At 40.6% G+C, this 27803-nt stretch overlaps 1 protein-coding gene across 2 annotated transcripts; it reads right to left on the reverse strand.

The window, feature by feature from the left end:
- top2a (DNA topoisomerase II alpha) lies at positions 1–27044 on the reverse strand. Of its 2 annotated transcripts, none has more exons than XM_079660310.1 (35): positions 26886–27044; positions 22415–22561; positions 22243–22333; positions 22081–22144; positions 21809–21954; positions 18725–18822; positions 18423–18635; positions 18079–18252; positions 17285–17386; positions 17053–17190; positions 16820–16958; positions 16049–16206; positions 14295–14420; positions 14062–14172; positions 13643–13748; positions 13404–13513; positions 12962–13054; positions 12756–12870; positions 12543–12664; positions 11758–11906; positions 11233–11464; positions 10950–11084; positions 9951–10151; positions 8545–8740; positions 8294–8385; positions 7587–7736; positions 7419–7502; positions 5994–6191; positions 4739–4856; positions 2519–2716; positions 2174–2336; positions 2035–2090; positions 1836–1949; positions 1056–1312; positions 1–525 (listed from the first exon to the last, which is right to left on the reverse strand). In XM_079660310.1, exons 1-35 carry the CDS (start codon positions 26901–26903, stop codon positions 379–381), a joined length of 4761 nt encoding a protein of 1586 aa, XP_079516436.1. In that variant the 5' UTR covers positions 26904–27044; the 3' UTR covers positions 1–378. The 2 variants fall into 2 exon arrangements, with proteins under 2 accessions (XP_079516436.1, XP_079516435.1); XM_079660309.1 differs by having other exon boundaries at positions 4730–4856.
- Between the last annotated feature and the right edge of the window lie 759 nt (positions 27045–27803).

Raw genomic sequence — 27803 nt, forward strand, 5'->3', positions numbered from 1 at the left:
TGAATAATCAATACAAACAACAAGTCAACTTTATTTTTCTAAATGTTAAAAGAACAGCCATTGAAATATTTACAGGACAAGACAACACACAAAGGACTGGATTACAAAATACATACAAAAATGCCATTAAAAAAAGACTTTCATACAAGTTAAATGCAGTCATACGAGTAAGCTTTTTTTTTGTTTCTTTTTAAAAACATTTTTTTGACAGGATGAACATTTTTTGCTACAATAAACGAGATATATGTTTTAGGGAATGCAGGAATGCAGGCCTTTTTAAGCTAAAAGCAATCCTTCAAGTGATAAAAGATATTGTCATATTAATCACACGGCATAAACAGTTTAACTAAGAACCTGTCTTTAATACAAAATCTAAAACTAACTTGAGTCCGAGTCCGAGTCCAGATTGTAGACCACAGCTTTGCGAGCACGTGCGGGCACCTCTCGCACTGCCGTGGCAACGGGAGCCACTGCTTCCTGGTCTGAAATATTGAAGCTCTCGTCCTCGTCCCACCTTTTGGTTTTCTGCAAGGAAAGACAAAATATTCAGCTTTAATTCAAATATACCATTCGGGTACCCAATCCCAACTCCACCAGTCTAACATTAAAGGGGCCCTATTATGCTCACTTTGTGGTTAATCTCTGTATTTAATGCCTCCGCTCTGACATGTCTTCATGCTTTTATGTTCAAAAAGCTCTTTATTTGTCTCATACTGCAGCAGCTCTTTTCACCCTCTGTCTAAAACCAGAGCCAAGTCTGCTCTGATTGGTTAGCTGGCCGGCTCTGTTGTGATTGGTTAGCGATGTACCGCGCCTTTGCCTATCACGTACAATGTGTTGGAGCACTAGCCAATAGAAGCTAAAGTATTACATAGTGATGTCACAATGTTACGGAAGAAGTAAAGGAGTCCACTGGAGAAAATGTTTAACTATTAAATAAAACAAATCAATGAATAGTTCGAAAAGTGTCAAAGAACACCTAAAAGAACTAATGAATGAATCCTCAGGACTTATGATCAATTAACCCCGAATGACCTTTCAGAGTAGGGACTTACCTTGCCGGCCGTTTTTTTAATCTTCAGACGTGACATGAGGTCGCCCGAGCTGTCGGAGGAGTCGGAGTCGTCGTCGCTAAGGACCTGTTTCCTCTTGACAACGGGCTTGGGTTTGGGCTTGGCCTTGGCCTTTGCAGCTTTGGCTTCAGCCTCCGAGTCACTGGAGTCAAACGACGGGAAGTTCTCGGCAGCGGCTGTCGATACCGGTTTGGATTTGGTGAGAGAATCCATGATGGATGGCTGCCTCACATCGAGCACTATATCAACAGAAGAAATAACATAGCAGGTCGGTTAAAAAGCATTTTACTTCTCTTTTAGGCATCATGCACTTTAAGGATCCAATCCATCCAAATGTGCATACCAGAAATATGACACATGAGGAAAACTAGTGTTGCATAACTAATTAGTACCATTTAATGAAAAATGTAATAATTATTTTATTGCCATTACACATTTGTACTTAACTTTTGTTTATACAAATATTATTATTCCATTTATTTTATACTTTGAATGCACTTTGACCTTTAACATTTTTGATTAAAATATTTTATTCTATTTTCTCGTAGCCTCGTATTGCACATTTTTCTTAAAATATTGTTTATTTTAACATTTTTTTCTATTTCAAAATGGAGTAACCGTCCACCAAACTCAACAAATGAAGTATTCGGATTCTGAAAACAGCGTGGATAAAACATTCAAAAGTTCACCATGAACCTGTCTTTAAATCTGTGGGACATAAACCACACTGAGCTGTTCCTAATTCGGCTGACTCCAAAATACCTGGAGACTTCTTTGCGGCCGGCTTCCTGGCAGCAGCAGGTTTCTTCGGGGCGGCTGCTTTGGGTTTAGGTTGAACTGGAGCTTTGGGAGCAGGCACCGCATCACCCGATTGAGCTGCAGAGCATCGCAAAGAGAAATAATTAAAACTCTGGACTGGGGCCCGACAGTTCTCCAGCTCACGTGTCGTTAATATACTCACGGCTCGACTTGGCCTGAGCTGCTTTAGCTGCCGGTTTGCTTATTGCCGTCTTCTTCCTGCATCGAAGGGATAAATCAGAGTTAAAGGTAAATATTGTGACTGAAACTCATACATCAAGTTATTTGTGGTTTATACTCACGCTTTTGGGGGAGGGACTGGAGAGTCCACTTCCCTGTCGGATATTGGCTCCGGGAGAAAGCTATCATCATCATCACTGACAACGGCTTTACGTTTAGGAGCACTCTCCTTTCCCACGTCATCAAACTCATCTTCACTGTCGGATATGCTGTACTTCACCGGAGCTTGACAAACAAAAAACAGAAAGGTTTGATTTAGCAATCCTGCTTTGTGAATTTAGGTTAGAAGAAACAACATAACAGTTTGAACTGAAACAGGACAGCTCATTAGTCTCAGGAAATGCCTTTGATTTAAATAGGATGGAAAAGTGACGCGCAGGGTAATCGCAGTAATATTTGACATTCACCTTTAGATGCGCGACTGACCCTGGGGGCGATCTCTTCCTCTGAATCCATTTCATCGTCGGACATATTGTCAAACATGTCGTCCGACGTCTCGTCCGAGTCCGACTCCTCGTCCGACTCCTCGTCCGACGCACGCTTCTTGGGCTTCTTCCCCACAGCCTTGAACTGAAGAGTGCTCTGCTTGCCGGTCTTTGAAGCACCTGAAGAAAAAGGTTTTTATATATATTTTTAATATAATAAATTGCAACTCTTCAAAAATAGTTTCAGATATTTAGGGGAAATCTAATAATTCACAGTCGATTGTTTTTGTTAATGCTCAGATATTCCAGCCTCCCCTCTTGCTAATCTATTGATTGTGGGCTATCCAAAGAAAATAAAACATATTCAAATACAGCATTGAAGTCTGTTCAGAGTATGTGCAGGAACCCTGAATTCAAATGTAATTCATTTTAAGACCTTTTTTAAGAGCCTTTCCACACATTTGAGACCTCATCGCCACTTGGAGTTTTAACCGGTTACCTTGACGACACACTTTACCTCATATATATATATATTGATTGTCTTTCGTCCTTATCTTCCAACCATTTGGACGCAGACTTGCATTTCCCCATAACGATGTTTTTTAACTACCGGCGTAAACGGACCTTCGCGCGCTATCAAGCAGTGAGCGTGCGATGTCCTGTTCAGATGACGTCAAATCCAACGGGATGCCATAAATAAACTCCACAGAATCACACTACACACCTACGCAATGATTACATTCAGGCCGACTGTAGAACACAACCTCTTTGGACCATTTATATACTTATTGAAAACAAGCTACAACATGTGATACCTTGGAAAATGCCGTTTGTCATTGTCTCGTAAAAAATGTAACTTGATATTATTATGCTAGCTCAAGGAGTATGGCACGTAATTACAGCCGTAAAATAGAGAGATTATCTGTATTTCACAGCACCTGCTTGTAAATCTAAAATCAAAAGCAGGTGATAAGATTGAAATGCATTAAACTAAAGATTTCCCTACATTTAAAAAAAACTTGAGGTCTGTGGAAATACAAATGCTGTTCTCCAGGGGAACCACTAGGTGTCACTAAACAGCCACTGTTACAACTTCAAAATCATACAGTATCCTTCAAAATGTTGTTTTGGTCATCAATTGTTTATTATAACAAGTTGCAAAGAGTTTAAATATAATTTTACTTTTACACAACAGTCTGACAGAAAAGTAACTTTGGGTAGGTATATCGGTCTGTTTTTCTCTGCTGTGTCTTCAATATCAGGGTTCAAACACGTTTTCACCAATGATTTTCAATTACTTTTCCATGACCTTTACCAAAAGACGTCATTTTCATTGCGAAACACAAAAACAACATCAGCTGTTAGCCCTCAGAGCTCACAGCTCCTCATATCTGTTCAGAAACTAGACAAAAGTTAAACAAGTCCAAACCACAGACTGTCTGTGTCATGGAGAATACAGTCGCTGCTTTATTTATGTCTGTAGGCCGTTGTTGTGAGTGTGGACGGTCGGAGCACATACTGCGTTAGCTTAGCCGATCTCCATTCAGAAGACACGCATTTTAAAAAAGGTTCTTCGCCTGCCGTCTGTCTGCAGACTAGTCAAAGCATTAATTCATGGTCTTTACTAACCGGTGTCAGTATGTTGTTACTTCGGCATCATTTTGAAACGTGTATTACAATTCAATCACGGTAAAATATGTTCATCTTGTTGTAGTTGCCAGCATACTCAGCCCGACTCAGCCCGGTTGTTGGCCCGGAAAGAACCTCGATTTTGGAGAGCCAGAAAAACTGTGAAAAAGTACCCGCTAGCCGGAACTACGCCGAGTGGAAACGCAACAAAAAACGGGCAGGGCACGCTTAAACCGCGCTGTAGTGGAAATGCGTCATAAAATCTCACCAGCAAAACACCTCGACAGTTAAATGCCATTTTACGTTTCATTACTATACAGTATTTATTATCATTATAGTATTACTATTTCGGCAATTAGATCAAATATAAATTATATTTGATGCAACTTTAGTTACATTTCCATGACTTTTCCAAAACCTTGGGGAAAATATTGTTTTCCAGAACTTTTCCAGGGCCTGGAATTAGCATTTAGAATTTCCATGACTTTTCCAGGTTTGGAATGACCGTAAGAACCCTGTAATATACAAACTGACTGAATTATAAAATAAAGTGATCAGTGCTACCTTTCTCACCCTTTTCCTTTGGCTGGGTTTTAGTTCTCCTCTTCACTGGTGCAGCCGAGCCGTTGTCCCCGCTTGGGTCTGTGTTCTCTGCATCTTCTCCAAACTCCATCTTCATCACGACGCCGCTCTGAGTTGGGAAGGTAAACGCTACCATCATTCAAAGACACACTTGTATCCTGTGATGTATTTTAAGTCAAAAATACATACTGTGTCTGAGACATGCGAGGAAAACATTTGAAAAGTACTGGAGGAACTGGAAATGTTATGTGAAACCAAACTGATGTCCCATCACCTACTTGCTGTGTTTTGAAAATGTGCTTTACTTAACCCTGTACTAAGACCAAACTTCATCTGTAAATGGAAGAATCATAGACCCAGGACAGAGAATTTAAAAAAGGTCAATCATGGACAAAGTGGCCTAAAGACCCTGATAGTGTGATGTAACCCTGCCTTTGTTAGCCCTACATGCCTAAATATGTATACACGTATGCACATACTGTTGGAGCATCTAAATAGCATGTGTCAAACTCAAGGCCCGGGGGCCAAATCAGGCCCTTGGTGGATTCAATTTCGGCCCACAGGATAATTTTGAATTACTATTAGATCTGGCCCGCCGGTATATTGCACGCACACCTTCACTCCATCCTGAGGGTCTCCTCAGCTCAGAGCCTTAGCCCAAACATTGATGACCTTGCACCCGAGATCAGATGCCAAGTATCTGAACTAGCATCACAGAGCAGCACACTGAGTTTAATGGATGTTTCCTTTTGCACTTTCTTTCTTGAGACAACAGGGCATGTTTGGTCTTTTCTTTGAGGGAAATTGTTTTTTTGAAGCTGTTGGGCCTGTGGATAAATGTAATGATAAGAAATGACTCTGCAGATAGAGCCATAAGAAATTAATGCAACTGATTATTTAATGTTGTTTTTATAAGCAATAGTTTAAGCTTCGTTAGTTCCAGGTTTAATATGTGCAATAAGTTCATTTCAATACGTTTTGCAATAAACATTGAACCAGTCAGGCCCTCGACTATTACCCATTTTTATGATTTTGGTCCACTGTGTATTTGAGTTTGACACCCCTGGTTTAAGGAGATAAATGTGTATAGTATACGATTGTAATGTGTTTGCAAGTACGTATTGTATTATGTATAATATTTTCGATGACATAGTAAGCTTTCCTTTTTACCCAGGATGACCCTGTCTGCTTTCATATTGTTTGTCTGTTCATTATTGTAAAAAAAAAAAAAAAAAAAAACACACACCTTGACTTTTTTGCGCCCTTTCCTCAGAACGGCCTTCTTGTTAGCGTCAGCCTTCATGGCGCTGGTGATGCGCGGGACGACGCGGCGGCCCTGCGGCGTGGGCAGCGTCTCCTGCTTCACCTTCACCACCTTCGTTCTTCCACCCCCCTTTTTAACAATGGGCATGTCAGCATCCTCCTTCTCCTTCTTCTCAACCCTCTGAACAAAAAAAACATAATCAGTGGTTTAATCTGGACAGGAATGATTGACAGAGACTAGAATCAATGTTTAATATGCAAATGTATGAACATGTTTTGGCAATATGTCAAAAAGGCAAGTATTTGACCATATTTGACAGAGGAGGTGCGTCTGGACGTATAGAGTCCCTCCCTTTCCGGTGGAGCTCCATGGGACCTTATTTCGGAAAAATTATGTATTTAAAATCAATAGAGAGAAAAGTTATCTTTCGATCCCGTTTCAATTGTGCCACGAATCACACATATGATGTTTGTCAATTTAAAAGATAATTTTGCAAGTAAAAAAAAAATGTTTTGCCGTGAAACTGTGAAGTAAGACTTTTTTTGTGTGAAACCGCTGAATGAACTACATGTATGGTCTCGAGCAACAACACGCGTCACCAAGATGGCCGTCACTACTGTCTTGTCAAAAAAGGGATTGACTACCCTCACTATCACCACAATGAAACACATCCAGAAGAACGTCATGCAAAGCTGCCTGCCTTTGATTCTCCCTGAACTGCCTGATCTTTTTAATGTTCAATGTTAACCATTTGTGCAGATAGCATGAAGTAGAAAAGATCGCCGATGCTAATGTAGCGTTTGCATGTCTTCCCCGGGCTTAAACGGAGTATTATAGAATGATCACACCGGTGACGGTACTCTTCAAAGGGTTCACGAAATATGACTACTACTCTTACTTTAAGATGTTGGGTTACTTAATGTTACTTCATGTTAAGGCTAATAAAAATGACAAGGCTGTAATGCTAACTAACGTGCTTGCTACTAGCTAGGTAGCTAACTTGATCCAGCCACTCCTGGTCCTTTCATCAGACGGGAAGCGAAAGAACGACCAAGACCCATTGCTGGTATGATAACAACCTGGTACTAAGCACACAGGCCTCTTGTTAAAGTTATCTTAGCCGTCTCTTATATTCAGTGGAGGAAAACAATGATGACATCACTTACGCGACTCTTTTCATGGTCTTATATTTCAACAGTTTTCTTTTTTACATGGAAATGATTTTTTTAAGATTGACAAACATCATATGTGTAATTCATGGCACAATTCAAACGGGATCGAAAGATACGTTTTCTCTCCCCATTGACTTCAATACATAATTTTCCCGAAATAAGGTCCCATGGTGGTCACCGGAAATGTAGGGACTTCGCCTCTCTGCTAAAAAAAAAAGTGTATACGAGCCGTTACCTCCAGTTCCTCGCAGAAAGCAGCCAGGTCTTCGTTCCACAGGTCTGATGGACTCTTTTTCTTCAGGGTGTTCAGCTCTGTCAACTATAAGACAGCAAGTTCAGAAATGAACAACAGTCACACATTTAAGTGAAAGAAATCAGCAAAACACAGCACAGAATATCACACCTTGTTGTCCCTCTGTTTGCAAAGCTCATCTTTCTTCTCTTTGCTCAGGTACCACATGGGCATGCTCAGCAGGTAGTTGAAGTCCGGCCCGCTGGCGTCCACCACCTCCACTCCTTCCTCGGGCGTCTCTTCCTCCACAATATCAACATTCTGATAACATGAAAAAATAGTTATTGTATCACGTAGAAGCCAATGACATAATTATGTATATTTGTTTTATTTCACATTTAAATAAAGCAATGTTAATTCGGTTAACAATTTATTTCGTTTTCCCCTTAGCATAACAAAAAGTACCTACAAGAACACTGTTAAAGTACCGGATCGATAAGAAGTATCGATAAGAATAGTAGTACCGTTAAAAACCTTAGCGATACCCATCCCTATATATTACACAAGTAAAGTGTTAAGAGAGTGAAATGTTGCTTTACAAATTTCAACACTTGATACCGTCACCTTTATTCCAATTTCAGATACCTGTGTTTGCCTAACTGAATTAGTTTGAAGAGAGAAAACATTTTGATTAAAATTAAATTTTTCATCGGCTAAAAGTTGACTAAAACGTTTTGAGTTTTCGTCGACTAAAACTACGAAGGATAGAAATGACTAAAATGTGACAAAAACTAATAACCATTTTTCGTCTAAAGACTAAATCAAAATGAACACTGGTAGAAGCAGATTATAATCTAGCATCCATGAGTCAGACCTACCTTCTCCTGTGCCTGTTTCCAAGCCTTCACTGGGTCGGAGTCGAAGCCCATCTCCTGCAGCATGCGGATCAGCTCCTTCTTTGGCTTGTTCTCTGTAAATACATCAGCAGTATTCATTATTTTGATCAAGATAAATCAAAAGCATTTTTAAGTCTGCACAAGTTTGGCTGAACTGATCATGTAAAACGCCATGAATATTAGAATCTCAAAGCAGCAGTGGCTTTCAAAGAATAACTTCACAAGCTACTGACCAATGACCAAGGTGCCCTGGATTTTCTCCAGGATGAAGCGGGCCTGGTTGCTGAGTTTAGCGCCTTCAGCTCCCAGCATGCCAACCAACCAGTCCTTTCTCAGCAAATAATACTTCATCCTCAACTCGAAGAAGTCTCGGAGGATTTCCAGTACAGACTCGTACTTCTTCAGGCTGCCCATGGAGTCAAACAGAACCTTAAGAAAAAGAAGTTTGGAAACAGTTTTATTGGAAAGTAGGAATACACATACAAGGAATGTACCTTAAAAAAGGACCTATCATGCAAAATGCACTTTTTGATGTCTTTTATACATAAATATGTCCCCCCGGTGTGTCAGGGAACTCACGCAGCGTGAGGGGGGGGGGGGGGGGGGGGGGGGGGGGGGGCATTCATTTAGTTATTCTACAGTATTTGGCTTGGCATGCTTTTATTTTGAAGGAGAGGTAGCGCTGTTGACAGGAAGTTGTTGCTTTGGAAACAACGTGACGGAGATTAACGGAGAAAAGTAATGTCTACATATAAAGACGGAGAAAGTAAATCCATTTTCCTCCATACCCAAATCTCTTAAAAAGGCGCTGCAACGGATCTGATACAGACTGATCCAGATTTGAACACTTCTATGACGTCACAGAAGTGGCGCTACGGCTATTGGGCCAACTCCACCAATCAGGAGGAGACAGCCACGGACATTGTAGTTCGAAAGCGCTGGAGTAGTACATATGCCAGGCCTGTAGATGGTGCTGTTCTCACAGAATCAGCCCATGCAAAGACAGTGTTAAATTGAGCGATATGAGGAATGGCTAAAATGCATGATCTGTTTGGTATTTTGAAAAATAAAACGTATAAATATGCCTTATATAGGTATGGTCCTATACTATACTATATTATTCAAATATAGCATGATAGGTCCACTTTCAGTATAATTCAACTGAAAAACCAATACAAAAATGTAATTATACATTTAAATAAATAATATCAAAATAATAAATACCAATAAAGAGGATCATCAAATATTTGAGCGCACTTCCACAACCTACTAAACATATCTAAATATGATAACTAATGTCACTCACAACCTGTAATGTTTCATTATAATGCTACACGCAGTACTCTTATTTTGGTAACCTGAGGCTCCGGCTTGACGGTTGAAGGTTAGTGAAAGTTGACGGGCAGGATGTATAACGCAAGACAAATTGAGAGCATCATTAAGAAAGCAAATGCAGCAAAATAATCTTTTTATTTCGATTACATCGTTTTCATAATCGTTGCAAGACAAAATCGTAATCGAGATTAACATATGATTAATTGCACAGCCTTAGTCTAAAGAGCGGCTGAAGGCAAGTGTCAGTGGGGGTCCGGGCAAGTAGAAGAAAGAGTATATACATCCTTGCTTGTGTAAATCTTACCATAGAATTGCAGGTGAGGCTGGTCTGGAGCTTGAACACTTTGTGGAGGCCGGCAGCCTCGGCTTCGATCAGCTTCTCGGGGGTCATCTTGACCAGAAAGCGCACGGTGGTGTCGGTGTGGTACTCCTTGTAGTCAGTGATCAGAGGAGGGACTTTCTCTGTGCCGTTCATCATGGGCTCCAGAACGTTCTCCTTGTAGCTCTACACAACACAGGAGGCAGAGAAATCACAAAGTGGTCTCAAAGCGTTTCCGTTGCAAAACGCAAGTGGGAGGGCTGCTCGATTATGGCAAAAATCATAATCACGATTATTTTGGTCAACAATTGATATCACGATTATTAAAAACGATTATCCATTTACTTTGAAAACATCAGTTTTTGAACTTTAATTCAACTGAAAACACAATAAAAATATTTTAAAAAATCGTTTTTATTTCGATTACGTTGTTTCCGTAATCGTTGCCCGCCAAAATGGTAATCGAGATTAAAATACGATTAATTGCAAAGCCCTAGCAAGTGGTGATAAAAGTATTCAGATACTTTACTTCAGTAAAAGTCCTGAATTGAAAATGTTACCATAAGCTAAATGTTGTTAAATGTAATACCAATGCAGAACACTTTTATAAAATTCTAAAATGTTTTAAATAAACATCCTTAAAAAAAACATGTAAGTTACTCAAATAATTAGAAAAGTTCTTAAAGGTTTATAAAAAAAGGCCAATTAATTGTCGGTTAATCTCATATAGAACAAAACATAATTTTAACATTTTAAACGTTGATGTTTTTATCCGGAAATTACAATTAGAAAAAAGTAACTAATCTTAATCTGTAAAATGAAAGCAGGAAAAAAGTACAACATGTCACTTTGAATTGCAGCGATATCATTTGCCCTTGAACAAATGAACTGAATTTCCTTCCACCACTGTGAACAGCATCAATGCACATGATTGAACATCCTGAACACACTCCTGACAGAAAGGACAAAGCTTTGTGGACTAACCTGAGTCCATGTTTTGATAGGAAGTTCAGAGATCTCGATGGTGGTGGAGTCGATGATGGCCACCTCTCCACTCACGAAGTACGAGTTGTCCACCACGTTGTCGATTGTGCCTTTGAAGCCTTTGTAGTTTGGAAGCTATGGGAGAAAAGAAGCACCCTCATCATCAAAATCAGAAACGTTATACAATGAATATAAGATGATAAATGACATCTGGTGTCCTCGGATTTGATCAGATAAGACAGTGGGGGTCCGGGCAAGTAGGAAGTCATTTGTGTTTCCTCACCATGGGCTGAGGCTCTTCTCCAGCAATCATACGGCGGATGTTGTTGACGATCTCTCGGACGTCGAAGTTGGGGATCTTGCTGGCCCAACCGGTGCCGATGCCCTCCGCGCCGTTCACCAGCACCATGGGGATGATGGGAATGTACCAATCGGGCTCTACGCGCTGGTTGTCGTCAATGTTGTACTTGAGAAGGTTGTCGTCCATATTTGGGAAGATGAGGCGAGCCAGAGGGCTGAAAGGACCGAGAGGGGGGGGAGAATCTTTGAGTTTTCTTTTTCGGTATATTGAATTTGTTACAAGCTGACTCTTTTTGTAAAAAACGGAAAGAATCTTTAAACAAAAGTTGCCAAAAACAATAGAAAAAACGGTACAAAACATCTGAGAAACTGAGTTTGTTTACATCTCAGAAATTCAAAGATGTAGGCAAACTGAAAAATGACACGGACTGGATAAACCTTTGAGTTAACTCCATATTCTCAAATGTGTAGCTTCAGACATTTGGTAGTTTGTAGCGAGGATGCTGACCTGAGCATGGTGAAGATGTATCGAGGGCTGGCAGAGTCCTTGCCTCCGTGCAACCTGGTTCCAAACTGACCCATCGGCTGCAGCATGTTCAAGTTGTTGCTTCCCACAAAGTTCTGAGCCAACCCAACAATGGTCATCATCAGAGAGACCTGAAAAATGGAAAGTAAATCAACAATATTATGCAAAATGCTTAACATAGCTCCACAAGTTGGTACAATATTAATTTGCTATCAAGGAAGTGCCTTTGCATTTATTTCACTGCAAATGAATAACATGTATTCAACCAGAAACCATAAATCTGGTTAAGTCTTGCCTTAAGTTAGACTGAAGCACGCTTTTGTGCATCAGTCAACAAAGTTAAAAACAAGTTCATTCCCAGATCAAATGTACTTTAATGGGTCGTATACATATTGTTTTCAGTGATTGAAACGTTGTGTTAAATGTTTCTTTACTTGTAACTTGTTTTAAAATGTGTCCTTGCTGATGTTGCAAATGGAGCTGCTCCAATGCAAAACAAATAAAGTGTCATCATATGGTTGATGAGAAATTTGAAGGCAATAGACATACAAAGCTCAATAGAACAATTCATTTAAAGATTATATCTTTTAAAAAAGGGGGAAAATATTGTTTTAACAACATAATAAGCAGTAGGTTTACATGAAATGAACAGGCTCATCCAGAAACTGGAAGGACAAATAGAGAAAGCTTCATGGAAAGTGAGAAGAAATGATGATCGTTGTAGGCTTATGTGGGAAATAAACGTATCAAGTGTAGTTTAATCTCACCTCTCCATGGTGATAGGCTGACATCTCAGCCACCGATCCGGCCAGCTGCGCCACCTTCACTTCACGCTTGTCGTTCCTCTTGAAGCAGCAGAATAGCACCTTCCTCTGGCCGGGTTTCAGACCTGACACCCAAATGGAAACACACTTATTAAACCCCTCTCACAGCTTGTCTTAAGATTTACAAAATGTTCTCGGTGACGGCGGTTCACGCACCGTCCACCAAGCACGGGAGGGACCTCTCATTGTCAGAGTTGGAGAACAGCACCAGCTCCTTGTTGACAAAGTCGTTGTAAGAGAGGGACTTGGTGTTCTGACCGTACAGGAAGTCCTGTGAAAAAATAATAATAAAAAGGTTGTAGAAATTTGATAGAAAAATGGGATCATTTCCAAATCAAGTTCACTGCATTGTGGGACGGTACCTCAGGCAGGTCGTGAGCTCTGCGCTGGCGCCGGTCCAACATGAAGTTGGTCAGCCACACTTTCCTCTCCTCAATTTTCTTCTTGCTAAAGGCCTGGAAAAGAAAAAAGGGAAAAGAACGGTTATTACCACTCCAAGTGATAAATAAGTCAAATGCTCTAAACCAGCGTTTCCGACAGGGGGGGGCATCTAGCCGTCATTTGACGCCATTATTCAGCTCGGAACGCCCTGAACTCGAGCCGAGGGCGTCCAAAAAAGAAATAATTAGAGAGAAGATCCAAGTTTTTATCGCTTGTAGTATAAGGTCTATATTTCTGCTGCTGCAGTATGTTAGTCTTTTATAGAACATGTTCATTTATCCAGAATATTTTCTATCGTGTATTATTGTTGATATACGTCTATTCTACTGTGGATATGTTTATATTTGCCGGGTGGCATCTTACAAGGGTGATAGCTTCATCGTCTGCAGGTCCGCCGTACTTGAACGGGATGCGATGTTTCTGCATATCCGAGAAGTACTCCTTGGCTTCCTGCGATGTGCTGGTACCCAAACCTGGAGCGACAAAGGCCAAAAAAAGGTTAGATTATGGAAAAACACAAGGCTGTATCCGAGACATTTCCCAGGTATGAAGGGTTGCTTACTTGGGTTTCTGAACTACCAACCAGGTGCTTTATAACAAACCTTTGTAGTATTTTGTTCTCCAAGATTTGATGTTGGTCTGCGTGTCCTTCCATGCATTGTATTCAGGGATACTGTAGAAAGAGATGTGCTCCTTCTTGTGCGACACCTGAAAAGGGGGAAATAAAATAAATCCACAAACATATCTCTTATTCTTCTTCTTGTTGTTAAAATGGTCAAATGTCTTTGACAAAGAAATAATAAAAGAAGGATTGAACATGACAGATTCTGTGGCTTTGACACCAGATGGCAGTGTTGTTTTAAATTCAGGGAGACAAGAGAACAAGTAGAGACCTCTCAGGGCCTAGAAATGACATTTGCTTTGATATTGTATGCTTGGTCCCGAAATGTTGTAGCTAGCTTCCATAGTAAATAAAATAACTCCGCCTAAATATCGTGTGTTTTAGAGTGAGACTGTGTACCTTGATGATGGGGGTGATGAACTCTTCCAGGAAGTTGTGGCGCAGCAGAGACGGCCAGTTGTGGTGGATGAAGTTGATCAAAAGGCCCTTGATGTGGGAGCCATCTTGATCCTGCCAAAGCAACAGAGTCGTTAATGTGACCAGTAGAGCTGAAGATACATACCATTTGAGCTTGGCACTGTATCTAAATTGAAACGTTGAAAAGCAACATGATTAAAAAAATGAATACAAACCTGATCTGTCATGATCATGATCTTGCCATAGCGCAGAGTCTTGAGGGATTCTGGGTCGCTGTAGTTCTTCTTGTACTGAAGGCCGAGGATCTTAATGACGCTGTTGATCTCATTGTTCTCCATGATCTGAGGAGGAAAACCAAAAAAAGGAAGGTCAACACAACATACAGATTCATACATTAAACATTCATTAGGGCTGCACCAATAGTCAAAGATTGTATTAATGTGTTAAAATTAGGGATGGGTACCGAGCCCCGGTATTAAAGGGGCCCCGGGGCTGAATTATTAAAGACCGTGGTACCGCTAAGCTCCGACGTTATCGGTCTTTTTATCGGTACTGGAGACATGTCAAAAATATATGTATTGTGTATTATTGCTACACAAAAATTATATTGCAGTTTTAGTGTCGCCAACTCCGTTTCTAATATGCTGAAAGACTGCAAAATGCATCTATGATTATTTTTAGTATTTTCGATCTTTCCAGTCCAGACGAGAGATCTCTCTCTCTCCCCCGCCTGCTTGCGAGGGGGCGGGGCAGTTTACACACACACGCAGCTGCTACATGCAGCAACCGACACACACGGAGGAGATGGCAGAGAGAACGTGCTCCGAGGTGTGGTTAAACTTTACCCGTCTCGATGGTAACGAGCATTTGGTAACAATGCTCGTTACCAAAAGTGACGGAGAAATGCACATTTTTCGACTGTCTAAGTAGCTCTGTAGACCCATCCACGAGTAGCGTTTCCACGTCAGGTGTTATGTATGCTAGCAGCAACACACGGAGTTAACTCAATGATACAAACATGGGTTAATCAATAGAGGTAACTGAGTTATTTAATTTGTTAAAGTTTCAGCTATTCTGTTTACAGTTCTGTCATCAGATTATTTAATATGATTTGTTAAAACATTGTTGTTTCTTTTGATGTGAAATATTATGTATTTAAATTTAAATAAAAAGCAATGTTAGTTTTTTTCACAATTTGTTTAGTTAGTTTACCTTCTTTTTTTCTCCAAAAGAACTGATAAGAGTACCGTTAAAAGACCGGTCCGATAAAAGTTAAAACCTTAACGATACCCATCCCTAGTTAAAATATCCTTTCGTTTGAAATACTGTCAAGACGCTAAGGCAGGGGGGTCAAACTCAAGGCCCGTGACTTCACTCCATGTGGCTCCGCAAGAGCTTGCAAAGAATATTATACGGTTACATGCCGCTTTACAGAAGCACGTTGTCCACAAACTACATGTCCCACAATGCATCTCATTTTGTGACATGCCACTGAAGAGACTTGGAATTATTTGTCCTAGTCTTTAGTTTGGCACAGGCTTTTAATACTAATTGAACACAACATTTTGATATTTGTATGTTTCTAGTTATTGTGCTCTTTATATTGTTTTTAATTATTGTTTTATTATTTTACTCCTATTGTGTTGTTTTATATTTGTTCCCTGCACAGCACTTTGGTCAACTGAGGCGGTTTTAAATGTGCAATATAGATAAATAAAGATTGCAAGTTACAACCGGCCCTTTGAGTGCAACCATAATGCTGATGTGGCCCGAGATGAAATTGAGTTTGACACCCCTGCGGTATCCTGGCCAACAAATCATATTCTAGACTCAAAAAAAGGAGAAAGGTTGGTAAAGGTCCTTTAAAAACATAAGAAAAATAATTGCAATTATTTGTGTTCCTCCAAATGGTGCAGCCCCATCTTCAAAACGACATGGCATGTCATGATCAGAATGATGGTGGGTGTACCTGTTTGAGCGTGGCCTCCCGGACGTTGAGCATTTTTCCTCTGAGAGGGAAGACGCCATATCGGTCCCTGCCGACAACCCCCAGCCCGGACACAGCCAACGTCTTGGCCGAGTCTCCCTCAGTGAGGATCAGCGTGCAGCCGATGGAGTTCTTCCCACCTGCAAGACAACATGGTTACTGCAGGATGAGGGCAGCTCAGTTAGGAAGTACCTGATAGATTAAAGCTTAATTGATAACGTGGACATTCAAAATCAACATTTGCATACTGAACAGCCCTTTCTTGGCATATCTATTTATTCTGTTAAAACCAGGCTGGTATGGACAGATTCAGGTTAAGTTAAGGGTACAATAATATTATATTAGTTATACTTTTTGTATAAGATTCCAGTGGTAGTGGTAAACAGTAGGGCTGCACGATATATCGTGGGCTTGGACTGTGAGCCGTAGGGTCGCCGGTTCAATCCCTGAACAGATCTAAATATGGAGTGTGGACTTCTACTTGGATAGGTCCCAGTTCACCTCCTGCCCTGCCGTGGTGCCCTTGAGCAAGGCACCGGACACCCCCATTCCCATTGCTCCCCGGGCGCTGTACAATAGCTGCCCACTGTGGCTTCTAGTACTAGACTCCTGATACTAGGATGGGTTAAAAGCAGAGAACACATTTCACTGTGTGTGCTGTGCATGTGTGACCATCAAAGAGGGTTTCATCCCTCCCATTCTATTACTTGTGAGGTTATTCTGTGTAGAAAAAAGATTTGTGCTATAAAATACCTGCGTCGTTGGCGTCGTCCAGTTTAGGCACCCCTTTGATTTTGTTGTGTTTAACACTCGAGCATTTCTTGTTGAGCTGAATCTGAGCCTTGAACTTCACCCAGTTCATGATACTCTCCACAATCCCACAGGAAGTTGCCTGTGGATAACAGAAGATGAAGAGGAAATTGTGATGTTGGAATGATTACACTTGTCTGAGTAAGAATGCAATGTCAGTGGTTCTTCATTGGCACCTCTTTAATGAAGTGTGCGCTGAGAGGACAGACGGATCCAAAGGTCTTCTGCTGCAGTGTCATGTTCTCTTTGGTCTGAGAGTCAAAGGTGGGGTTCTCAATCAGGCAATTGACAAACAGCCATATGTGGTTCTTCACCTGGATGGAGAGAAGTAGGGTAAATTCAGTATCAGAGAATATTTCTAATATTTTCTACTCTATTGTTTTTTTATTACTGCTCCAACAACTTTACCTGGAAAGGCTTGACGGCCACCCCGGCTTTATTCTTCTTCTTCACCACTTCAATGAGCTTCGCGACCACCTGGTCAGCCACATAGTCAACGTGCCTCCCTCCCTGAGGTCCAAACGACAAACACAAGATCCCATTTTCAGAATAAATGACATCAATCTTAATCTTAGTGACACAAAGTGGACTGGGAGAGAAGCCAAACATGTACTTTGCTGCCAAAGAGCCTGGTCTCCTGGTTCAGTCAGCCTTCAAATGCCTCATAGCTGCTTCAAGATGTTCATTTAATCAGGGCTAACTAATCAAGATGATGAATGATCAAAAGTCAAGTTGATTTTTCAATGTAGTAAATCCCGGGGAATCACAAGTAGTGATTTGAGCGTCCCTGATAAAAACGTGTTACATACATTATAGTGTTAAACATGTATTGGGTGTTATGCATTACATTTAAACAAGAATAAGAAAATCAACCTTTCTATCAACTATTTATGATTAAATCAATATTTTGAAATACAACTATCTTTTTAAGATCCTTAAAAATGTAAATGCTTGTGGTTACTTCGGGTGTATTGCAGGCCGTACGGCATTTCTCCACATTGTATTTTTAAGTTGGTTAAACAATTTGCAGGGGTTTCTTTTCCAATACTTAACTTGTGTTCAAAGAGTATCTGAATACATCACCGAACTACTTCAAACAATTGTAATATTGGATTCACAACTCACACTTCATCAATCACTCTGTTACATAGATACTTGTACAATAAATGCACAATTAAAGATCTAATATTCTCTGATGTTACCTTGGTGGTGGCAATGCTGTTGGTGAAGCTGACTTGCTGGAAACCTTTCTCACTCATGGTGAGGCAGACCTCCCAGCGGTCATTGACGATTTCGTGGACCACGGCGAGGGGATTGCCAACCTCGTCCAGCTTGTCCTTCAGATACATGTTCACGTAGCTACGGAAGCCTGTAAGCTAAAGTCAAAGAAAGTTTTGATCACAAGATGTATTCCGTAAAGGGTTATACAATAATCACTTAAATAGTTATTGTATGGTGTACTTTTCTCATTATTAAACGTAACATTTTGTGCTATGGATTGAGCTTCAAAGTAATTAGTACAGCCTTAACTAGCACACTAACTTACTGGGATCCTCTTGCCGTTGAGGACAACACGGACACCTTTGGAGGCTCCAGCGATGTCGTACGCCCTCCTGGTCATCAGAGCCACTGTGTCTTTGTCCAGGGTGCTCATTTTAAACTTGGACAGGTCTGGCGTGAAGGTGATGCAAGTGAACTCATCTCCCCCAAAGGGTGTGATGTTAGAATCCCCTGTCCTGCTCATGTTGTCATACCAAGTCTGTGGGAAGCATTACCATCATGTAAACATTTTCCTTTACATGTTACAGTGATTACACAACTGTAAAAGGTGCTCAGCATGCCCCATACCTGCTTGAAATTCTTCTTCGACTCTTTACAGGCAGTCTCCACAGTGAACTTGGTGCTAAAAATGTTGCAAAGCTTAGCACCATATCCGTTGCGTCCACCTAAAGAAATATAATTGGTATGAAGATGTGGGTTAGGACAAAAAAAAGGATGTAGCTTGATTTTACATCACCATACATGTGGCATTAAAATTACCTTTCTGTTTGAGGTGCATACTTGGTCAAACCTCTGTTATGAAATATTGTTGATGAAACGGTGTTGTGCAAACTATTCTCTTACAATAGAGTCGAAATAATACATATTTTTTAGGGGTGTAACGGTACACGTGCCGAAATTATTCGGTACGGGCCTTTCGGTTCGGTACACGTGTGTACAAATGTAGTTACAGGGTATATGCAGGAATCCTGAAGTCAAATTTAATACCTTTTAAGACCTTTTTTAAGACCCTTTCCATACATTTTAAGACCTCATCGCAACTTTGAGTTCTAACCGGTTACATTGGCTACACACTTTACCTCACATTTACTATATTGATTGTAAGATAGCAAAACTAAACAGAGTGCAGACAGACTACTGAAGCCTCCTTTCCACATGAACTTCAACCTCTCTGTGAAGGTCAGGTTTAATGCAGTATGCTGCTTTGTTGCTTCTGTACTCTGTGCTCTTTCATTCCAGTAAAACTCCTCAGAAACCATTAGAAACCAGTATTTGACCAATAAACAAAATAATAGACAAAACTTTGAACTATGAAATATGTTAAACTTTGGTGAGCTTCAGCGGGGTAATGCCATATAGGAGCTCCCTCACAAATACCCAGGGGTTAAATTGGGCTGGGGCTGTCCGGGGCTAAGCCCTGGCACATAAGACGATGCTCTGACTTCATCACCCTCACACATTTGTCATATGTTTACAAAAAAGGATATATATGTTAAGACTTTTCTCGTTCTTAATATAGATTATATTTAAGGTCTATATGTGTTGACTTTACTTTAAAATAGCAGATCTCTGTGACCGTATATAGTTTGGCTTAGACCCCGGCCCCACACGGTAAAACGCATACGCAATCGCAAAAAAGGCTTCCGTTCACACGCATTCGATTCATTAACGTGTCCGTTCACACTAGACCGCTGGAAATGCTGGAAACGATGTAGTACATATGTCAGGCCTGTAAGTGGCGCTGCTGCCGCCCGAAATACACCAAAAGCAGCGAAGAAGACCCCGGAGCATGGTTGCCCTTCTGTTTATTCTCCGCGGTGGACGGCGTGTTCTCCTGCTGTATCTCTCAGGTAGTCCACCAGCAGATGAAAAACACCCACCTCTCCGCCTCTTCCAAGGAACGAGGGGACCGTGCGGCAGTTTCCGTAAAAAATGTTCCACCGGTCAACATGTCCGTTAAAGTTTAAATCTTTCGTACAAAATTAGGAAAGTGCCGGTCAGAGGTCTTCTTTGTTATTTATTGAGCTTTAAAACAAATTGATAACGACTCTGTTCTCTGTATAATAATATAATAATATTTAATAAACGGTGACTGCCTCTCTTTTCCTCCCCCTCTTCTGACAGCCCAGCAGCAGCAGGAGACGTGGGGAGAGGGAGGCGGGCTCTTTCATCGTTATCAGAAAATGATCATATAGGGCACACACGGAGCCGTTGGACCCCCAGAGCGTTGCGTATGCCGGTCTAGCCACCTTGGGACCCGTTACCGTAGTCGTTTATTCCCCCCCCCCCCCCCCCCCACACACAGAGCGGAGCAAGGCAACGAAACATAAAATAATAAGCAGCATTTTACGGCGCGCGATGCATGGGGCCGCCTTGTGGGGTTTCCCGACATGTCGTTTCAGTAAATTAAAGGGTGTTTCATGTTGTCGTTGCTGTGAACCTTCTTAATACCTTGGAAAATGCCGTTTAATACTTTTTAATACTTTTTAATAGCCTTAATCTTCGCTAAATTGATTTATCAACTTTTAATACTTTTTAAGACCCCGCGGACACCCTGAGTTAGTAATTTGAGGAACTGTCGAAATGGCGGACGCAGATAAAGTTGAGCTTGAAAATCCTCCAACATCATTGAAGTCTCCGATTTGGGAACATTTTGGTTTCGCAGTTACGTACAAGGATGACGGCCAAAGACAGGTGGACCGAACCAAAGCTGTTTGTCGGCATTGTTCAACTAAAATTGGTTACGCGGCCGGCAATCCATCAAACTTGCACACTCATTTGAAAAGGCATCACCCGAACGTGAATATCACCGGTACCAAAAGAAAAAAGACTGAAGTGCAAACCCAACTCCCGCTAGCATTTAAGCCTCCACCACTCGCAAAAAGTTCAGACCGAGCCAAAGCTATTTCAAACGCCAAATATCCTTATGTTGCCATGTTAGCAAAGTGCTACCTCTGTCCCTAGCGAGAGGGTGTTCTCCACAGCAGGAGTCATTGTTAGTGCCAGCAGATCTGCCCTTTCGGCAAGCAATGTGGACAAGTGAATTTTTCTTTAAAAAAACATGAAAATACAATGACCAGCAAGTCCTAATGTCAAACTGGCTGCTTAGGTACTAGTACAGTAAAGTTCAAATACAGATTATTTCAGTTTATCGAAATGCTGCACCTTAATGTTTATTTTATTTTGTATTTATTTGAGTGAATACATTATTCACAGTTTAATAATAAAAAACAAAACAAAAAATAGTTTATGTTTTGTGATAATTGCTTCTGCCGTACCGAAAACGTACCGAAACGTAAAAACCGAGTTACGTACCGAACCGAAATGTTTGTGAGCCGTTACACCCCTAATATTTTTAAAACAAATTGTTTATCCTAAAGACTCATGATTAGACAAGCCTTTTAGGGGATTTTGTTTCATTATCAGTTCCAAATGAATAGTTTAACTATTAAAGTTAAAGTTTTGTTAAAAACATGTTTTATCATTTAACTGCGTCTTGATAACTGCTTGTCGGACTCAAATGCATGGTTGAATGTAGAACTGTTCACAACAACAATAGATCTCTGCAATTTAATTGGTGAGATCGATGTTATTGTAAACAAAAGTAAGGGCCACAACTAGAGACATTAAACCCAGGTTGATCAAACTCACCAGTGACTTTCTTCTCGTCGTCATCATAGTTACTGGAGGTGAGGAGCTGTCCAAAGATGAGAGCCGGCACAAAGACCTTCTCCACCTTGTGCTGCACCACAGGAATACCCTTCCCATTATTCCACACACTGATGCTGTTGTTTTCACTATAAAAAGGAAAAACATACATAAACATTTGATCATGTTCTTTAGTGATACCAATGAAGGCAATATAGCTGGATATGAGCAGTGCTATTTGACAATGGTTGATCAATATCATATATATTACTCACACATCAATGTTGATCTTGATACAGTTCATACTCTTGTCCCTCTGCTTGTTGTCAGCTGCGTTTACTGGAGAAATAATTGGGGGGGAAAACATGCTTATACAAGCGTTGCTAATGATAATTGACATTGTACCTCATCTAAAGTTTTAATGGCTTTTTACTCACCAAGGATCTCGTCAAAAATCTTGTAAAGCCCAGGCACAAATGTCACATCACGGGAGTTCAGTCCCAGCACCTCATCATACACCCACAATTGCTAAAGAAGGAAGTCAAATAGTAAAAATAAAAAACAATTCAATCCATTTCAAAAGACAGACATTTGTGTGTGACCTCTTACTTGGGTGACGGGCTCCACAGAGCCGATGTAGGAGTCCGGTCGAAGCAAAATGTGCTCCAACTGGGTCTTCTTCTGATAGATCCTCTCCACTGACATCCGCTTAGGATCTTTTTTTGTCTTGTCAAGCGGCTTGTTTTCAAGGAAGTTCTATAGAGGAAGAAACAAAAGTTATCTCTTACATGAATTTCTTGCAATGCAGTAAAGACAGCAGGAAGAGTTGGTTGCAAAAAATAACGAACATCTGCAATATCACTTGATCAAACAGTTGTCCAAACACTTGAATATCGAGTTTATTCCAAGACAGAAGAAAACATAAAACAATTTTGGTAAGATATTTTCTACTGACAAAATGTAAATAGGAAGTGCAGTCTACAAAAACTCCTAGAAATGACTAGGGTCTGATTTCAATGACCAAGTCCGGCAGTGGCTCAGTCAGTAGGGGATTGGACTGAGAGCCATAGGGTCGCCGGTTCAAGTCCCCAACCAGACCTAAAAGTGGAGTGTGGACTGCTACTTGGAGAGTTCCCAGTTCACCTCCTGCCCTGCCGTGGTGCCCTTGAGCCAGGCACCGGACAACCCCCTTCCCCCCTCACTCACATTGCTCCTAGTACTAGGTTGTGGTCGGATAATTAAAAAAAATCAGCTCCTAGCGCCTATCTCTATCGTCTATTCCTTGACCTCTGAGTGAAACGTCACAGGGTTAAGGGATAGTGGATAGTAGAATTCAAAAGGACTTAGGAGAAGAGACTGCACTGTACTTTAGAGAATCCGACTGCACTTTCACTATCCGAGGCAGGAATGTGCGTCTGCTGCTGCTGTGGGGAAACTATGGAAACTACAGTTTTCTATACAGCGGATTACAACATGGATGTACAGTGTTTCCCCTATATACAAATAGTGGCGGATAAGCGCCGCTGCTAGGGGGCGCCAGCCAGGTACCCAAAAATAATAATAATAAATAAATCACTTTTTTAAACTTTTTTTTTTCTTCCTTAAAATAATAATAGGTGGCGACCATTTTTCATTTTTGATTGTTTGTTATGTAGATTTGTAGTATTTGTTTTACTGGCATAGGCGACACAGGCGGTCGCCTAGGGCGTCAGATCTGGGGGGCGCTGCGCTGGTAGCTCTGGGAGGGAAAAAACATTTTTGACTGTTGGCGGTCATGCAAATGTTCGGCCTTGATGTAACAACATTCATAATTAAGTAAATGTAACACCCTTTTGACCCTGGTTACACGTTTAATTTGCCCTGTACGGTGGGTGATGCAAGTGATGAAAGTGGGGGATGTTGGCTTATCAGGCGCCCGCAGCTCACAGCCAAAGTGCGAGCGTGGTAGCGAGAGAGCGAGCAAGGGAGAGGGCGCACCGGTACCGGCGCTGTTGTTATTAGAATCTGGTGCTAGATGCGCTAACGGATATAAGAAGTAGATGTTTCTACAACCAGGGTGGAGGAGAGCTCTCCTGTCAGACTGAGAGGCTCAGTGAGGTTAAGGACTCTGAGTATTTAGATAGTTAATTTTAGTCTAAGTTATCTCAGTGGGTCTCAAACGTTTTGACCACAAATGATGTAAACACATATTTCCAAGGCACTCCTTTATAATTATTAGGATAAATGAAAACAGGTTTGAAATCATTCCAATGTATACTTAACCAAAAATATTGTTTAAAGTTGGAGAGATACAAAAATATGCATAAATAAATAAATGAATGATATGAATGAACAACAAAAATAAAATAAGCTACATTTATTTGTTATTGGCTATGGTAGGTTATTGGTTGTGTTCACATACTTATTTGATTATTAAAATGCAAACCGATCTTTTTCATATGGGCGTTTTAGAGTTGTACCCCCTAGATCAGGTCTCTTGTAATTGTGTGCTTCAAAGTGCACCAGATTGAAGCATTTTACTGTAAAATGTTGGTTTTTTTTAAATCCGAGAGGATGTGATGTCCACCCCACAATTCAAACATGTTCATACAATACTGAATACATTTGAAGCCATTTTGAAGTCTATTACCTATGTCAAGTTTTTTTGTGCAGTGTATTTGTCTTTTGTAGAGATTTTTCATTTATTCTTCCCACATAAAATGCCACCTAAAATCTCACCTAGGACAGCAAATTGTCTAGAACCGGCCTGGTACTAGGCCTCAAGAGCCTTTCTTGTACTGACACATAGAAACAAATTGGCGGGGCGCACTTCGCACGCACTAAAAAATTCCACGCGCACGTGCCTTAGCACCGCTGCTATGACTCCATCCTAGGGGAAACACTGATGTATAAGAAGAAGGAGGGACTACTGTAAACTCATCTAGAGACTCTGCACCGTCCTCTGATGCTGTTGTTTTATGCTTTATGAACAACAGAGAAACATATTCTTCATGACCAAAGTTGGAATTATGCTCTTCAGAGTCGTCACCCTCTCCCTACGGTCCCAAATGATCCCAATACGTATGATTGTATGAAAAGATCTTAAAATACAAATGTATTTATTATAAACGTTAGTCCTTAACATCTATCTCTGTCACCATTCAAACATCTTTTAAAAGTTGAACAACCCCCACACAGCTCAGTAAAGACTGAAATGTTGACTTTATTTGATCATTTCAGTAAAAACTAACGTTCATATTTCTCGTTTTGATTATAATACTGATGAACGTTCAAAACAAAGCACTTTGGCAAGTTACCACATGCTTAATAAGCACCGTGACTTTCATGATATCATTTCTCGGTCATAATCGGTTGTTTCCGTGAACGGCCGACTGTTGTGTGATGGCAAATGCTGCGGCTGCAAGGCAGCATTTTCTCCAGTCCAGTTGTTCCTAAACTAAAGGAGGTTATAAAGGAAGTTTGAAACCTCCTTTCCTATCTTATTGCTGTGTCCCAGCCTCGCAGCCCGCGGAGGACCCAAGCGAAAGGAGACGGTCTACGGAGCATGTCCTAGTACGTCACCGGCAGTTACCCCTACATTTTGCCGCCCACGTCACCTAGCAACCAGCTGCAGTCACAAGTGCCGGTAATAATTTGAGACTAGGCAAAATATTTTTAAACTGTTCAATATGGAGTCAGATCTAGCTGTACTTATTTTGGTGTTATATAATATGTTTAAATTATTTTCCCGAGGTCGCAACAGGCCCCTGTGAAGAGGGCTTCATTCTCCCCGCGCATCTGGATAAATTGCGCAGTCTCCTCCTTGCTCCCTATCAAAACAAAATTGTTGCAGTAAGATTTGTATAACAAAAGCAGTTAAATAAATAAATTTGCTTTATAATGAATCCCAACAATATGAAAACCAAACAGGGTTTAGAAATATTTTCACTTCATATTATTTTACATGTAATATAAAGAATACATCTCCAATTGCCCGTATATTTAAATACACAAATTAAATAGGTTTACTTTTCTTTCATGTCATTTACTATTTGGGTGAGTACATTTAAAAACGAATCCAGCTGAAACCGTTGTAGCCGTTGATGGGACGTAAGCCATATATATATATTTTAAAACTCATTCGTCACCGTCACATCCTGGGATATGGTACACCGCGGAGTATACATCAGATGTATCCTCTAAATCTGGGGAAAGAAGGCTCCATTTGCGGGCCGCATTCGGAGGAGTCTTGTCTTTTTTTTTTATAATTGGGACAGCCTTCGTTTGGCGGAAGTGACGTATGCGGTCTCCGAATGCATCCTCAGGAGGATGTGGCCGCTGAATTGGGACACAGCTATTTTCTTGAGAATTCGAGCGGCACTTATCATGGCTCCCACTGAGGGACTTTTGGTTAATTTCACTCGGTTAGGAATATTCCTATACTAAATGGACTATTCGACTTCAGCCCTAGACTCCTGGTACTAGGATTAAAAGCAGAGAACAAATTTCACTGCGAGTGCTGTGTGCTCTGCATGTGTGACCATTAAAGAGGGTTTCATCCCTCCCAATATTATTATATAATGTGCCGACTTTGAAAGAGGGCAGATAGAGATTATTGGTTCCATACACTTTTCATTTATTCCAAAAACAAAAATGAAGCCCTCAACATGTAATATCATTTAAAACCATATTGTCACATTCTACGTCACATTACCCGGGGACTTTCGAGCAGATTAACGGTCTTCTACATATGTGTCAACATCTAGATTAAAGTTTAAAGTATCGCTTGTGCACCGCCTGTTTTAGCTATAGTTAAGAGATGCATTGTTAGCATTACACTAAATTAAACCTGACCGCATGCTAAATGTTATAATGTATTTGCCAACATCACATTTGATGTCGTGCCATGCGTTTTGGAGGGTGTTACTATGTTCTCACAGGGGCACGTCGACAATTATTATTTTGTTGAATGATATCAAAGATGATAATGCTAAACAAGGTTAGCTAGCTTACTGTAACCGTTGCAAAGAAGTTTCACTGAGCTAACGTTAGCTTAGCAGCTAACTAGTTTCAAAGCCAATAAATAATTTAGTACATTTACCTTCAGTGGTTGAGCCATTCTTCCTTTTTTTACTGATACCCCGTCGTACGCAGAATAACTTTTAAAACCTTGTCAATAAGTAACTACTGAGTCCTGGAACTAACTGCCTCCTGGCTTCAGCACAAACACATATCCTTGTTGAATGAAGACTGCAGTTTGAAAATTGGTGGAAACCTTTGCCGCCAGCTACATTAGCCAATCAAAAGGAAGGGCCGCCTGACGTCCCCCTCCAATAAGAAGAGCACAATCCTCTTTTTCAAGGAACAACCAATCACCGCCAGATGAAGAGGCTTAAGCCCGCCTTCGTTGTGTCTCACGGCGAATCAGCTTCCTAAAACATAGAAGAATATAATGTTTGCTGAGAACACATTTGCAGAACAGTTGTATGTATTTTACAATCACAAAATGTAATCTAAAAACTGGATCATGATTAAATAACAACAGAAACATCAACCCAACAAAGTGGGCTAAAGAATGCTTTTATCAAAAATAATAAAGATGAACCTTTTCCTCAAAAAAATGCCACTTTAATGACATTCACATATTTATTTAAAGATGATCACTCAGTGTATGAACAGTGATTTGTTATTTATTCTTGTTGTTGTAGGCTACTGCGACACACTAAAAATAGACCATGATATTAGAGTGCTGACTGTGAACTTTAAAGGTGTTAGGGGATGATTATTGGGTGAGCTGTGTTGGAATCAGAGCCCATCTACCCTTGGGGGGTATTTGTAAAGGGCTACACTTCACTGGATATTGATTTAAATTAAACCTGAAAGTCTGCACTATTGCCTCATAAACCTGGTTTCAGTTGTGCACACTGCACACATGTGCTTAACATATAATGTAGCCTCATATCTTAAACAAATATTTTTTGTGGCAAAACTGACCCTTTTTTCTTTTAAAAGTTTTAAT

The sequence above is a fragment of the Notothenia rossii genome (assembly GCF_949606895.1).
Source record: "Notothenia rossii genome assembly, chromosome: 11".
Taxonomy (NCBI): Eukaryota; Metazoa; Chordata; class Actinopteri; order Perciformes; family Nototheniidae; genus Notothenia; species Notothenia rossii.

Coding starts and splice junctions, on each gene's coding strand:
- top2a (XM_079660309.1), bottom strand. Junction 11,465..11,757: donor TACATCTTCACCATGCTCAG/GTCAGCATCCTC, acceptor CGGTCCTTTCAG/CCCTCTGGCTCGCCTCATCT. Junction 7,737..8,293: donor GGAAACAGGCACAGGAGAAG/GTAGGTCTGACT, acceptor TCATGTTATCAG/AATGTTGATATTGTGGAGGA.